The sequence below is a fragment of the Rutilus rutilus genome, assembly GCF_951802725.1.
Source record: "Rutilus rutilus genome assembly, chromosome: 13".
Lineage (NCBI taxonomy): Eukaryota > Metazoa > Chordata > Actinopteri > Cypriniformes > Leuciscidae > Rutilus > Rutilus rutilus.
Window position 1 is genome coordinate 13,368,213 of NC_140218.1, and position 15,413 is coordinate 13,383,625.

Here is a 15,413-nt window from a genome sequence, read left to right on the forward strand (position 1 = left end):
CCCGTTTTTAGTGTATACACAAAAAAGGTGTATTGGATTAACATGATTTAATAATGTACATCGGTCCCACATGAATCAGTTAAGTTATTTGTTCACATAATTTCAACATCAAGGAATTAATTAATTTGAAGTGACTCAATCCCTGACAGTATTTAATAATTTATTGAATTTCATATTTTTGTGTCACATGACTGAATTTTAAGATTGTACTAGCTAGCTAACAAGCTATTAGCTTACTACAATAATCAAGTCCCAAGCAAAGCATGCTGGGAACTACAGTTTCAGTAAAAATTATGTTCGAGTACATGATTGGTTTACATTCTAAATCATTTAATCTAATTGACTGGACATTTTTAGAGAATCAAAAGCAGATAGATAGATAGATAGATAGATAGATAGATAGATAGATAGATAGATAGATAGATAGATAGATAGATAGATAGATAGATAGATAGATAGATAGATAGATAGATAGATAGATAGATAGATAGATAGATAGACAGACTGAATGATAGACATATAGATGGATGGATAGACTGAATGATGGATAGATGATGGACAGACTGATAGATAGATAGACTAAAAGATAGATAGATAAAATGAATAGATATAGATACAATGGAAGTAAAGGGGGCCAATTCATAAAGACTAAAATACTCAATATATAGCCACAAGATATAAACAATATGTGTGCTATAATTTCAGTTTGGGGGAAAAAACACTAACCCTTTGTGCAAAATATCAAATTTTACAACTTTGCTGCTGTCAACAATTTATTTATTTTTAAAGGAGGTACGAGTCATTTAGTAGTCATCAATATTGTGCCACATATGCTGTCGGTTGAGCTTAACTTGTATTGAACCTGGAATGTACATTTCAAATGAAGCTTGGAGAGTTTAGAAAGTGCACAGGTTGGCTTGTTGCTCCAAACACTGTCCCAGGACCGTCCTCTCCAAACAGGTCATGCTGTCCGGCACACACTCAATGCTGGTCACAGAGAGAGAGCCGAGCAGGCCCGTCTTCATTTGTACTAACAATATGCATCTAGTGCGTTCCATTATTTATGCTGCTATTGACCCGCTTGCCTCCCCCGTTCTGATGGGAGAGATCACTCTTCCTGTTTATCCGACTGGATCTGCACGAGGAATCACGATCAGCTCCATCATCAAACTCAGCCAACAAACATAGCAGAAAACAACACCAGGTCAGGACGCAGAGATGTTTCCCATTACTGGTTCTACATTTAGGCCCTTGCTTCTCAAACATCTCATAGACCCGTTTGCTATATCGGTCTCTTGACAGGTGGTCAGACTGGTTTGTGCATATGGACACTCATGGAAAGGAGGAACTGGCACGTGTCCCAACCTGGAGTCTGAGTGTGCTGACAGGATAGGGGTTCGCATTGCTGAGCATGACCTAAGTCCTGTTGACCGGAAGCTCAAGGAAACCAGACACTGCACAGTGCATATTTTACTAACATAAGCACACAGCAGCACAGAAAGACAAAAACATAAGCAGTTACATTAGACATTTTGCATATAATTCGAACACAAAACTTGTCCAACATTAAAATGCACCGTTCTTCCATTATAAATCCAGCTGATGTGCTTATGGTTTCAGCTGTGAAGCATTCGATCTATTTGTTGTGGCCACTGGCAATGATTATTGATGCGCTGACGCTCATCAGTGCAAATGAGGAGATAACTTGCAAATCATAAGATTCAAAGATTGAACAAGTACAGGAACGCTTTGCAGTGATGAGACTGCAGACATTTATTTGACCTTTGTATCTTTCCCCACCAGCGTTTTTGAAAACGTATGTGAAGCTTTTACATATAAGTCCAGGCTTTGCTTGTTTGATCATGTGACCCTGGATCACAAATCCAGTCACATGTCGCACGGGTATATTTGTGGCAATAGCCAACAATACATTATCGATTTTTCTTTTACGCCAAAAATCATTAGGATATTAAGTGAAGATCATATGTTGTAAATTTCCTACTGTAAATATATAAAACATTTATATTTGTGAGTGAATGCAGCACAATCGCGAACATAAATGGTCAATTTTAAAGGCGATTTTCTCAATGTTTCGATTTTTTTGCTCCCTCAGATTCCAGATTTTCAATAGTTGTATCTCGGCCAAATATTGTCCTATCCTAACAAACCATACATCAATGGAAAGCTTATTTATTCAGCTTTCAGTTTTTTACGATGTATAATTCTCAATTTCAAAAAATTGACTCATGTGACTGGTTTTGTGGTCGCATATAGGGTTTGTTGCTTTTGCTTGATGTTCCAGTGGGCACCACACGAGGGCAGTGTATTTTGAGATACAAATATAAACCGCCTTATAATGACTTCACCCATGATGTAAAATCACAGAGCATGGGCACAATATAAATCAGCAGACACACAGCAGGGAGTTTGTTGTTGATGCTGAGAGTTGAAGTGGAGTATTATTACACAAAGAAATCGTTTGTCTCTGAGAGACATTGCAACAAGAAAACACCTTTACAGCAAACTAACAGTGTTTTGTCTCTCACTGGGGGAACATTTTGAAAGATAACCACATGCAATATATTTTTCAGGCCCGGTATGAATAATTTTACACACTCATCCTAAACAAGTTGCATAATCTATATAAAATAGCTTAGTGTAAGTTGTTTGCAAGAAAATAAGCAGCTTAACACTGAAAACAAAGGAAGGAAGTGATCTGTAACTGTAAACTGATTTCCAGCTAAAGTAAATGACAACAAATGGTAGTTTGCTTTGATATTCTAATCCAGTGGTTGTCAACCGTTCAGGGGAGACGAAGCTAAACACAAATAATAAAATGTCACAATGCACATTAATCTTGTGCAATTCAAATAAATGCAAAATAAAACCTTTAAAATGGAGAAGAAACACTTCCCATATTTTTTGCTGCTGACATCAAAGGCTGTGTGTCCCATCAAATTCACTTGATAGAAGTAGGACAAAAGCAAAAATACTTACATTTCAGCCTTTAAACCATTATTAAAGAAAACCGATGAGTCAAAGCAATGTATAAAGCAGCTTCGCTTTTTAGAAATGCGACTTTTAAAGTATAATATAAACACTGTAAGATAAATATAGTCATAATTCATCAACAGTAGATCATAATTAGCTTATTCATTGAGTGCAAACTGCTCTGAAACTAAGTTTGTCGAATGCACAACAGCGCTGGTTTTTACTTTGAAACATGCAGTACTAACCATTAAATCGCCTTTTGAAGTTTCAAGGAACCGTATATAAGAAACGTATTTCAATTAATCATAAAATGGCCCTGATATGTCACTAGACATTAAGAAATCATGTTCATTTCAAATACTTATATCACTGACAACAGTAGTCCGGCCAGGATATTGTCATTTAAAAGTGATAGTTGCAGCCCTCAACTGATGTTGATGTTGTGTTTTGGTCTGATGCTCCACCCTCCACCTATCTACCAATCACGAAGTCAGTAGTGTTTCGGCAGCCAGGTTGCCAGCTCTGCTCTAGTTACCACAGCTGCAGCTACAAACGTGTCAGATAAAAAATGTCTAACGTTACGAAACCTAAAAGACCTCATTATGAATCCGAAATACGTTGTGACAAAACCCGAAAAAAAACTTACTGTGTAGGACTCGTCACTTGCCATTGGAAGCTCCTTGTAGCAGCCTACGTTCCTGCTGGATCCTGCAGCCTATCTGGCAACCTCGAGTCAGGGGGGAGAGGGAGGGGGAGGGGGAGGGGGAGGGGGAGGGGGAGGGGATACGCCACTCTACAGTAATTTGAAAGTGATTGCAGTACCAGTTTTGGCCACAATCTTACATACGGTTCCTTTAATAATCACATTAAGCCATATCACGATTTCTGTTTTTCTGTCTCTAAATTTAAGATCTCTTGAATTCATAATTAAGACATTTCTTATACCACTTAAGATATTTCAGATTTTAAAGGCACACTATGCAGTTTCCATTTTTGTCAAACAGCGACCCCTAGAGTCGCTGTGGAGTACTGTCGTAAATACCACTCGCCAGAGCCATCTCTGAACTCTTTCGACCGCGTTTTCTTCACTTTCTCCGTTGACTCTGCCATGATTCACGTCTGAAATGCGTGCTAGTGTCTTCCATAGAGGCTGCTTCACATGTTGTTGATGTATGTGACGTCGTGCCGTAAAGCAAGTCGTGATTCTCGCGAGATTTGTCGGGGCGACACCTCTCAAATCTGCATTGCTGGTTTTGCCAGCGGCGTGATTCAATGCCCTAATATACTCACGGCAAATTTATTTTTCGTTATTCGCTTAAGTAAAAGAATTTGAAAATACCTTTGCAGCAATATACGCCGTCCACACTGCTGAGAGCGAAGTTTAGATGAATGTGTAACTACGTTCTGCACGCTTTTCTCTCAACCTCAACAAAAGCGATATCGGTGAGAAAATAGCAGTTAAATGATCATAGAGATGTGGATGTTTGCACACCAGCTCTGCGATTCACAGGCATTATGTCGACGGTTAAGTTAATTAAAAATTACACTGTTATAGTAGTTTGGTTATACTGTAAAGTATCTATAGATAGACTATGTAGATCTGGCAATGTGAGACTATAGTTTGAATGAATATCTTTTCTTTGCATGACACATTGACATGATAGTACAGAATAGCTTTTTCGGCATTATCCTGAACATTGTATAAGCATTCGTTTCATATGTCGTAAAACGGAGGCTCTCGGGAGTGTAAACTTCACGTCCTTTGGATTTTCTTCACATAAAAATCATGTAAGTCTTGTTTAGTTACAAGCTGTTCACACATCGACAACTAAGAGGTGATTAATACATGAAAATGATTACATAAAGGCCATTTAAATTTGATACAACTGAATTTAAGACGTTTAAAGGGCCTTAAATGGCCCTGAAATACAGGTTTGGTATTATGTTGGGTCGCCAACTGGTCAATGTAAAATCTCGGGTTTGGAAGCAAAACCAGTTGAGAAACACAACTCAAGATGAATGCATGAAGAAGAAGAAAAAAGAATTGCACAGGTATTGATCTTAGAATATTTAATTGGAAAAGTCAGTTTCAAAAATACAAGGCAAATCCAGGGAAAAGGGTGCTTACAGCTCACTGAGTCGGGTACTGTGGCCTTCTCACAATGGCAATAAATAACTATTATAGCACAGACATTGATTTCACCTCTTCAAAATTCATCAGTGAATCACTCATAATACCATGAGACCAAGTGAAGCAGAACACATTTGAGCTGTGCTGAGTGATGGTTCAGTGTTCCCATTTTCTCGATCATGCGGGGTGGAAACCAAAGTGGTTAAGACTGAGTATTAGCCAATATGTTCCTCTATTAATATGAGTAAGCAAATTAACACAGAACATATTGGACATATGGAATCTACATATGCATGTGCGCATAAGCTATTTCAAATGATCTATCTACTTCAATAACAATGTTCAACATTGCAAAAAAAAACACACAAATTAAATGGCAACTTAACACTTTTAGCGCAAAACAAGAAAAAATTAGAAACGCAACAAAAAAACGAGAGAGAGAAAGAGATTTGGCAAAACACAAAATAGAATTGAATTGAATGAATTGAAATGGCACATTATTCAGTGCTAGAATTATGGACCTAGTGCGGTTAGTACTTTTAAAAAAAGAAGCGATATATGATTGCAAATAGATGGCACGCCGAGATTATTTCAACACAAACATCCACAAAACAATGCATACGATTTTAAAACATTATATCTTTGAGTAATACTAAGCTTCAAAGGAAATGGAGAACTTAAAAAGTCCAGTGAGAACAGCGAGACCCGGTTGAGGCGGTAGGGTCTCTGTGTTTTAAATAAGGATGGAAAAGAAGCGGTAAATCAGTGAACGTCGACCCTGTCACTGTAAAGACTATGTACAACAGGAAGGCTGCAGTCCGTCGGCAGGGTAAATCCTCCTATTCACATGGCTCAGTTACACAAGTTTTCAATTTTACTTTTTAAATATTCACGTTCTACGTCTAATTCCTAAACTAACACCCCATTGGCTGGACAGGTCACCTCATTGAGACGGATTCCATAAAGCATTGCACAAAACACCGGTGTTCATCAGGTCTGCACTCATTCAAGGCAGACCTGGATGCTGTTTTCCTGGGAGATACGCGACAGAATTTCACCCTGACTGATACTAAACATTAATATAGTTTATGTGGGATAACTTTCAGCACTACATACCTGGTTATGTGTCCATAAGTGAGCTGACCATGTCACAGGAAACTATTCTGAGGCTATGAACATCGATGGCTTTTACATTGCAGATTTTCGATTTGCATACACAGAACAGGAAGAGCTTCTCACATCAAGGATGGGGGGGGAGTGCCAGAACGAGCATCCTATCATACATGACCCCTCCTCCTGCTGGTTTAAATTAGCCCTCTGCAGACCTTGTGTGGAAAATGGGTCAGATTTATCATCAAAATGGATGTGTTTGTATGTGGAGTGTGGTGCGTTAGCTCGTGTGATCTGAACGCGGTGTCGGGGATCTGCGGTTGTGTTCTGTGTATAATGCTTGCAATGTCTCTTGGTGCGCTCCACTCTACCTGTGCAAAAGGGAACTGGAATAGCTGGACTACACTAAACGTAGTTTAGGACAGACGGTCTGAGAGACTATAAGAAAGCACTGGGGTTCGCTCTCGGGTCCTTTTGGTTCCTGTAGCGCATGGCCAGCCAAACTCCTAAGATCTGAGGAAAAAAGGGGGACAAAATATTATAAGTACAGTACTAGAGTATAATATGTAACTATAATGAGAAAAAGTCAATGTGATAAAATGATTTTATCATTACAGACAAATTAACACAAATGCATGACTGGAAGTGACTTATTTATATATCAGAAATATTATAAAGAGATCAGTGTTCAATGTTCAATAAATATATATATTCAGTAACATTATATATATATTCTAACATTATTTAAATATATGTGTGTGTATGTATGTATGTGTATATATATATATATATACACCCACACACATATACACACCTGTATATACACACACATTTATTTTTATAGTTTTAGTTAATATGTTTGTTAGTATGTTTGTGTGTTAGTATTAACTAAAACTATTTAAAAAATGTGTTATTAGAAATAAAGAAACAATTTTGTTAATTGTTATAAAATAAATATAAAGATAAAAATAATGTTTAATAATATTTTAGTAAAAATAAAGCTGAAGCAAAATAAAACAAATATTAGATGAGTAGCATTAACTTAAACGAAACCTTGGCAACTTACTGAAATAAAATAAAGTTGAGATACAATTAAATTACAAGAAAAAAAAATCTAAAACTGAAATAAAAATAGAAAATAAACTAAAATGAAGAATGAAGGATGAGCTTTAGAATTTAGATGTGTAATTGATACTTTTTATGTACAGTATTTTACCCTTCTAATGATTTTTTTGTAGGATGCCACTTTCTTAATTACAACTTACTTATGATCAATAACTATTTATTTCAACAAGCTTTATTCTCTAACTAACATGCCCAGACCTCGGAAAAACAGGATACAAAAGAAGTCCAGATCTCCAGTTTTCTGTGGCATTCACATGCGGCCCACACAGCATGTGATCTGAACTAACCTCTGTGAAGCTGAAAAAGAGGCCGACTCCTCCCAGGATCTTCAGAGCTTCTGATGAATGTTGGAGCATCTTTTCACCGCAGGTGAGGCAGGATTTCTTTCCTACACATGGCTGCGGGAAAAGAAAGCAGGGTGTTCTTCTCTCATTTTTCACATTTGGTTACCTCAACATCCATCATCCAGGCTACAGGTCATCATCACATATAAATGGTCCATTCACTGTTCATCTCAGAACAAAAAAACAAAAACAAAACAGTAGTTGGACCCTTTAACTGTTGGGTCAGACCATTTCTATCCTGTCTAAAGGCCCGGGTTCACTTCATTTTCCGCATTCTGCTCTGTCTTGTGTCCACACAGTTTACTCAACCACGGATGAGCAGGGACGCACAAGTTCTACACGTATGCGAAGTACAATTGCTTTTTTATACTCTACCAGACGGCAGAGTCGTGTAAGGATGGATAGAAGTAAAGTAGCGGATCCTTCACAAGTTTAGAACAAGAACCAAAAGGATTATGGAGGATAAGGTTGTGTTTACTGTTTTGTATCACTATTTGTACCGCGCTCTTTTTCGGCTACTGCACAGTACATCACAATGACGAAAATGATGTCACGTGGAGCGTCGCAGAACGCCGAAACCCAAAGTATACTTTGGGCTTAAGTGACAGTTCTTCGCTAGAATAATGGTGCGTTCAAGTCCTCATGGGAAGTTCATATTTACGAGGCGGGAAGTCGTGTTTACGACGCCAGGTGCGTTCAAGTCATTTCTGTCGGAGTAAGATGGCGGTGTACACTTAATTGACTACACAAAAATACAGTAAGGTTTTTAACTCTATACTTCGAGAAAATAAAGAACAAGAATGTGCATCAGATGTGTTTTGCTTTTTTATGTTTTTAATTAATTTATGAAGCCACTGTAAACTTTATCGTTAGCATATTTTGTTGTTATATTACAATGTTCTCATATTTTATGCAGTTAACTCTTGCTTACTTCGTTGTAAATAGAAAAGCCTGACAATATCAACGCTAAATACCTTTAGGGTTAGTTCACCCAAAAATGATCCCATGATTTACTGACCCGCAAGCCATCCGAGGTGTATATGACTTTCTTAATAAAGGCCTTCTGAAGTGAAACGTTTTTGTAAGAAAAATAAACGTACAAAAAGTTTTTGTAAAGTTTTTTATAAACTAAAATAACTAGCTTCCGGCAGATGGCCTCCTCAAATAGACTTACGCCAAAAGAGTAACCTCTGACATGATGCATGGATGAATGCAGAAGCGCAGAGGATAGAGCAAAACAAAACACCGGCCACGAGTTAGAAGTCTAAAACGAGAATTTTTTAAGATTAATATCAGAGGATTTTAATATATGCTTGACTTTGTTGCCCAGCCCTATTTGTTTGAACGGCGTCAAAGCTTACGCTACTCCTATGTCATACATCGCATCAGAAGTTACTCTTTTAGCGCAAGTCGACTAGCGTAGGCCATCTGCAGGAAGCTAGTTATTTTAGTTTATAAAGTTTTAAATATGCATATTTTGCTTACAAAAACGCACCGTTTCGCATCAGAGGGCCTTTATTAACCCCTTGGTGCCGTATGGATTACTTTTATGATGGATGGATGCACTTTTTTGGATTTCAAAATCAGGAGCGCCATTCTCTACCATTATAAAGCTTGGAAGAGCAAAGTTTTTTTTATATATATAACTCCAATTGTGTTTGTCTGAAAGTAGAAAGTCATATACACCTAAGGAGACTTGAGGGTGAGTAAATCATGGGATAATTTTCATTTTTGGGTGAACTCTCTCTAAGTATTGTGGCATTCTGCCATGTTTCTCACTGACCCACCCCCAACTTGTAAACATCGGTGCTTAAAGCTACACTGTGTAGGATTTTCTCCCATCTAGCGGTGAAATTGTTTATGACTACCAACTGAACATTACTTTCTAGCCCCTCCCATTCCGAGGGCGTTTTAACTCCTACGGTGGCCGTATTATTTCAAATCTGCCGGCAGTCGCGAGTAATCTCCCCCTCGCATTCGTCACGGTGCCACTGAGTGCAAAAACGCGAAAGGCCAAGCTTGAATTTCCAGGTATGTCCCTCTTTGGCTAATGTATTTTCAAGATGGAGGCGCAACATGGCTGCCGCCATTCGAGCGACTCAGTCGTATGTATTCTAAATGGCAGATTCTACACTTACGAGAATACTTGATTAGTTGGTAGAAGTAATTACACATTAATAAGCACATATTTTGAAAGAACAAAGTGCTTTTTGCTAAGAATCAACTTAGAAAACAAGAAAATCCTGAGCTTCCCACTCGTATTAACGACATTGTGATGGCGTTCATGTGCATTCAACTCGTAAATACAATCTTTCTGACATGACTTAAGATCAGATGACTTTTTTTTTGTGACTCATGCTCATCGCATCTCCCTTTTCTCAAAATCCTGTCCTCTCTCAACTTTATCTATCCAAAAAAGTGGTAGAAAGACAAAAAAGAAGAAGACAAAGGAGGTATTCTTACGGAATCACAGAGGTTTAAGTCAGACACAAAATCTGTCTGGTGAAGAGTGTTGTTGAACAGGCCACAGCAGTCCAGTTTTTTCTCAAGACTTATCCTTGTATCGTTACTCATTATTCTCCAGGACGAGTTCAGCAGCTTCTCCTGTTTTGGTAATGGGACATGACAAAAACCATGAATCACTCTCAGTTTCTCAACAAACAATTGTGCAAAAACAACAAGTGTGCTTTAAAATGAATTAGGCCTACCTGCTGACCCTGGTTCATGGCCAGGCAAGAACAGGAAACTCCAAACTGGAAGAGGAAGACGATGAAGAGAATTACCATGTACTGTAAAAAAAGCATTTGTGGTCAAGGACTTAACATTCGGATGGGAGAACTATTAAAATATTTACAATTCTAACACCATTTTTATGGGCATAGAACTACAAAAAGCACGCAGTACAAGGTTACTAAAGGATACAAAGAAAAGCATGACTTGGTGATGGTGGACGGCTCCAATGAGCCCCACAATGGAGATCAGAAGCAGAAAGAAGCCCACGGCAATCACGCCGCCAATGATGTGGATGCTGGAGACGATGCCAAAGCCTTTGCCCCATGCTGCTACGACAATCAACAGAAGACCCACCAGCTGAGGATGAAACAAGAGACCAATCAGAAACACGTCACAACAGTACAAACCATTTACAATGTCAGAAATAACACTATATTGCGCTTAAAGTCAACATGAAATGGCATTCAAAACCCATTTTACTTCCATAATGTGACATTTTGATTTTTGATTTTATCCATAGATTTGATTTTTTAAATAAAACAAAAATTTAATTAAACAAAACAAAACAAAGTACAATAAAAATAGTACACTGGCAAGACATATAAGTGTTTTACAATTAACTTTCATTTTAATTCAGTTAATTTATTTCATTTTTTATACATTTTTAATTTAACTCACAATTGTAAGTTAAAAGTGCATTGTGTAATATTTAGGAGGATCTGTAGACAGAAATGCAATATAATACACATAACTATGTTTTCAGTGGTGTATAAAGACCTTACATAATGAACCGTTATGTTTGTATATGAGCTATTTCTATCTACATACACCGCGGGTCCTCTTACATTGAAATGCGCCATTTTGTGCCGACATGTTTCTACAGTGGCCCTAAACGGACAAACGCATTTCGTCATGCATGTTGTTCTTCATGCAAAGAAGCTAGCGAATAAAACACTAACACAATGATGAACAAGTAACAATTATATTCACAACAACATATCGTTTTACTGAATAATAAAGTAAACATAATTTCTTCATTTATCTTTGAAAAGAAACTGAACTGCCTACTCTCTGCTGTCTCAGACGACGACGTCCTGTCGGCCACCGTAACTTCTGGTGGTTGCAATTCGTAACCTCACCACTAGATACCGCTAGAAATCACACACTGCACCTTTAAAAGGTTAACCTACAATTGATTAAAAATAATAAATAAAACCAGACCAAACAAAAAGAATAACCAAATAAATAAATAAAAATGTACACTGGCAAGACAAAATAAATTCATTTGTTGCTTGCAAAAATTATTTGGCAAGAACTGATGGCAACTTATGAATGGTCATCAATGGAAAAAAAATGCTTTTTGTCCACAGATAATGTAGTCATGAATACCAGCACCATATTATCATGTTAACCGAATGCAAGCTGGGCGTGGTCTCCATATGACAGGTAGTTGGAGAGGAGGATTAAAAAAATTAAGATGACAAATGTTTTACTCCGTAATGCTCCGATAATGCATTCACAATCAGACCAGTAAATATGGTCAAAGTTGACTTCATGTTGACTTTAAGTGATGTCTACAGTTTTGTATGCCTCAGACTACCTAATATGGTGTTTCAATTCATTACAACTACTGTGACAGCAACATGAAACAAGTCAAATGTTGTTACGCTTCTAAAGTAAGCATTTCTACTTCACTTCATTTCTACAAGCTAAACTGCGACTAGTGTCAATCTACAGTTCAAGGGTTTGCCTGGAATCTATAAAACCCAAAGCAAAGGGCAGCAGGTTCAAGATTGCAGGTCCAGAGAGCAACATATTTACCAAACAGCAGCACATGGGCAGCACATCACGGGCCAAACCCAATGCCGAACAATGTACACAGTGTACACACAGTCCCTTCCTTAAATGCCAGCATGAGGGGTACGATTATGACATTATGGAGAACATTGTGAACCAAAACCAAGTCAAATACACCACAAAATGGTCTGAGTGATGGCTTCTGTGCAAACTGCATATTTAATGAATGATTTTACTTCATTGTAAAGTACAGAAGGGTTTTCAAACCGGGGTCCACAATGGTATTCTAGGGAGCCCGTGGAAAACTTAAGAGTAAAACTGTAAAAAAATAAATGAAAATAAGATTAAACAAATAAATAAAGTAAATATTAATAAATACATTAAGTAAAATCTAACAGTACAGTACTACGAGTCGAGAACATGTAAATGTAACAATGGAAATTATATTCTAAATATTTTCCAAATAATAAAACACATACATAATATAAATTTGTAACAGTATAAATTGGGTCTGCTAGGGAATACTACGGGGTCCATGGGAAAATCTTTGAGATCAAATGTAAAAAAATTAATTAATTGATAAATAAAAATAAGAGATTAAACAAAATAAATAAATTAGTCAAAAAATAAATGAAATAGTCAAAGAATAGTCATAGAAATTAAATAGTCAAAATAATATTTTACATGTTTATAATATTAATTTTCACAGTATAAATTGGGTCTGCTAGGGAATACAAGGGGGTCTGTAGAAAAAAAAATAGAGATCATATAATGTAAAAAAAATTAATTAATAAATAAAAATAAGATTTAAAAAAATTAGTAAAACAAACTAAATAAATAAATTTAAAGAAAGGAAAGAAATAAGAACAAAAGAAAGAACAAAATATAAATAATTTAACAGCACAGCACTATAGTGAGTAGAAATAAATGTAATAATGTTACATAACAGACATGAATTAGTCAAAATAATATTTTGCATGTTTATAATATTAATTTTTCATACTATAAATTTGGTCTGCTAGGAACAAAAATATATAAAACGTAAAACAACAAATTAATCCAAAAATATATATAAAATAAATTAGTGAAACAAACAAACAAAAATGTAAAGATAGAGAGAAATGTAAATGATCTAACAGTACAGTACAGTACTATAGTGAATAGAATTTTTTTATAATGTAACAATAATATTTGTCATAAATAATAGGCTATTTTACACATTTTTACAAAAAAAACCCCAACAACTTCACAGTATAAATTGGTTCTTTATACATGAAAATATATAGCTATCTTTTAAAATTTAGAATGGGGTCCCTAGCACAAGGCTGATCATATCTGGGGCTCTGTGACATCTAAAAGACTAAAAAACCTTGACGTACAGCACACTTAAACCAAAAGCAGCCCCTGTGAAGTAACCTGAGGTTAAGTGTCTTTACCTTAAAGGGTTTTAACCTTTGGGTTACTAGCACAGATCTTGAACCACTACACTACACCACCCAAAGTCATTTAGCACTTCTCATTTACAGCTCTGGCTGAATGCAAAGTCCTTTATTTTTGGCTGAGTGTGAGTGTGACTGTGCCACTGTGATCTTAACCCAGTATTGTCATCACACATGTGAGTCAGAGGCATTGTAGATACGTGATCGGTGACTCAGTACTGTGTGTATCATATTAAGCAAGCATGAACATTAAATCAACAGAATCTGAAATGGCATTTGAGTTTTGACAGATACATGCATGAAGCTGCCAGACCAAAGTCTTTCAGAGCTATCAGGCTAATCAGTCGTGAAATAGACATAAATACACAAATATTTTATATAACTCAAAAATACACTTTATCCATAAAGTAAACAAAACGAGTTAATGAAAAATAGATTACACAAACATAGGGACGATTATGCAACACTGGATGGCGAAACATCATTAAGGAGAGCCTACAAAAAACAAACTACAAAAAAATCTTAATATTAACATATAAAACCGATGTTTTCTTTCACTATCACAGCAAAACAAGATTTTATTTAACTAGTAAGTTACAGCCTATGACGAAAAGTAACGTTAGCTAGCTGATTCATCTAACGTTAACGTTATTGTTAGCAATAAATAAAAGACCTCACCAACGACCAAGCAATAATAGAGACCAAGAGAGTAAATATTAAGGAAAAAAGTCCATAACACGCCTTATATCCAGTATAAATGTAGAACTAAATGTTAAGTATTTTTTTCCAGGATTAGCCGTTGCTAACAGGCTAACTGAGCTATATATTCATGTACGTGCGACTCACCATATAAACTACATTTAGCGAACAGAGGGCGTTTTTCGAGCACGTAAATCCTCCGCAAACCATGTTGAATCTTCAGGCATTTACCGGTGAGATGAAATGATGTGCTGCTGATGTTGTTTTCGCTGATGTGAGTATGCTATAAACTGCTCTTCTTCTCTTGTGGTGAGCATTAGCGATGTCCGATTCGTGAACGAATCGTTCATTTCAGTCGAATCAATGAAACCGGTTCACAACACCGACTGAACTGAATCATTCAGTCAGCAACTGAATGAATCTTGTTTAATGCCAATGTACATTTTTTTTTTTTTTTTGGTTATAATAAATAACTATGTTTCATGAGATGAATCACGGCTGCAACAAACTAAGACACATGAATTCACAATAGATAGCCTTGTTAATGAACCTCAAATGAAACGTAAAAAAAAACATAAACGTTTTTGGAATTAACGTCAACGTGATGATGACGAATTTGGGTCATGAAAGAAATGAATCACTGAATCGTTTCTAATTGATTCTTCGAAATGACTTTTCAAAAGAACTGATTCGCGGAAATCGGTTCCCATCCTGTCTATGGTTCCCATCACCTGGGCTGAGCTAGCCGGTGACGTCAACCGGAGCCGCAGACCCTCTAGCGGCAGAACTTTCACTCATGTGCTTTGTTTGTAGGAATGTCCAAAGCATACAATTTAAACATAATTTTTTTATTGAAATAAAACCTGCTATATTAAGATTTTTACAAACAACAGCGAGAGTGTAAAAAACTCTTTCTTCCCTTTCTAATCTTAACATCTTTTTAAATCAAGGAAGTGTCTATAATGTAATTGTCATTTATATCAATGTTTTATATCACACAATTAAGCTATTAAATAAATTATTAATTACATTATTATTTTCTAA

At 36.4% G+C, this 15,413-nt stretch overlaps 1 protein-coding gene across 1 annotated transcript; it reads right to left on the reverse strand.

Annotated features, from left to right (window-relative positions):
* Positions 1 to 5,046: 5,046 nt before the first annotated feature.
* tspan31 (tetraspanin 31) lies at positions 5,047 to 14,708 on the reverse strand. The gene is made up of 6 exons (XM_084427174.1): positions 14,517 to 14,708; positions 10,624 to 10,791; positions 10,410 to 10,490; positions 10,165 to 10,305; positions 7,645 to 7,755; positions 5,047 to 6,745 (listed from the first exon to the last, which is right to left on the reverse strand). Exons 1-6 carry the CDS (start codon positions 14,577 to 14,579, stop codon positions 6,671 to 6,673), a joined length of 639 nt encoding a protein of 212 aa, XP_084283300.1. The 5' UTR covers positions 14,580 to 14,708; the 3' UTR covers positions 5,047 to 6,670.
* Positions 14,709 to 15,413: the final 705 nt, after the last annotated feature.

What these genes read in the sequence shown, in the direction of transcription:
- tspan31 (XM_084427174.1), bottom strand. Translation starts at nt 14,579, where the DNA reads ATGGTTTGCGGAGGATTTACGTGCTCGAAAAACGCCCTCTGTTCGCTA. An exon ending in ACTTAAACCTCTGTGATTCC is followed by an intron (nt 7,756 to 10,164) that starts GTAAGAATACCT and finishes CTTTTCCCGCAG; the next exon opens with CCATGTGTAGGAAAGAAATC. An exon ending in TCTTTTTCAGCTTCACAGAG is followed by an intron (nt 6,746 to 7,644) that starts GTTAGTTCAGAT and finishes TTTTTTCCTCAG; the next exon opens with ATCTTAGGAGTTTGGCTGGC.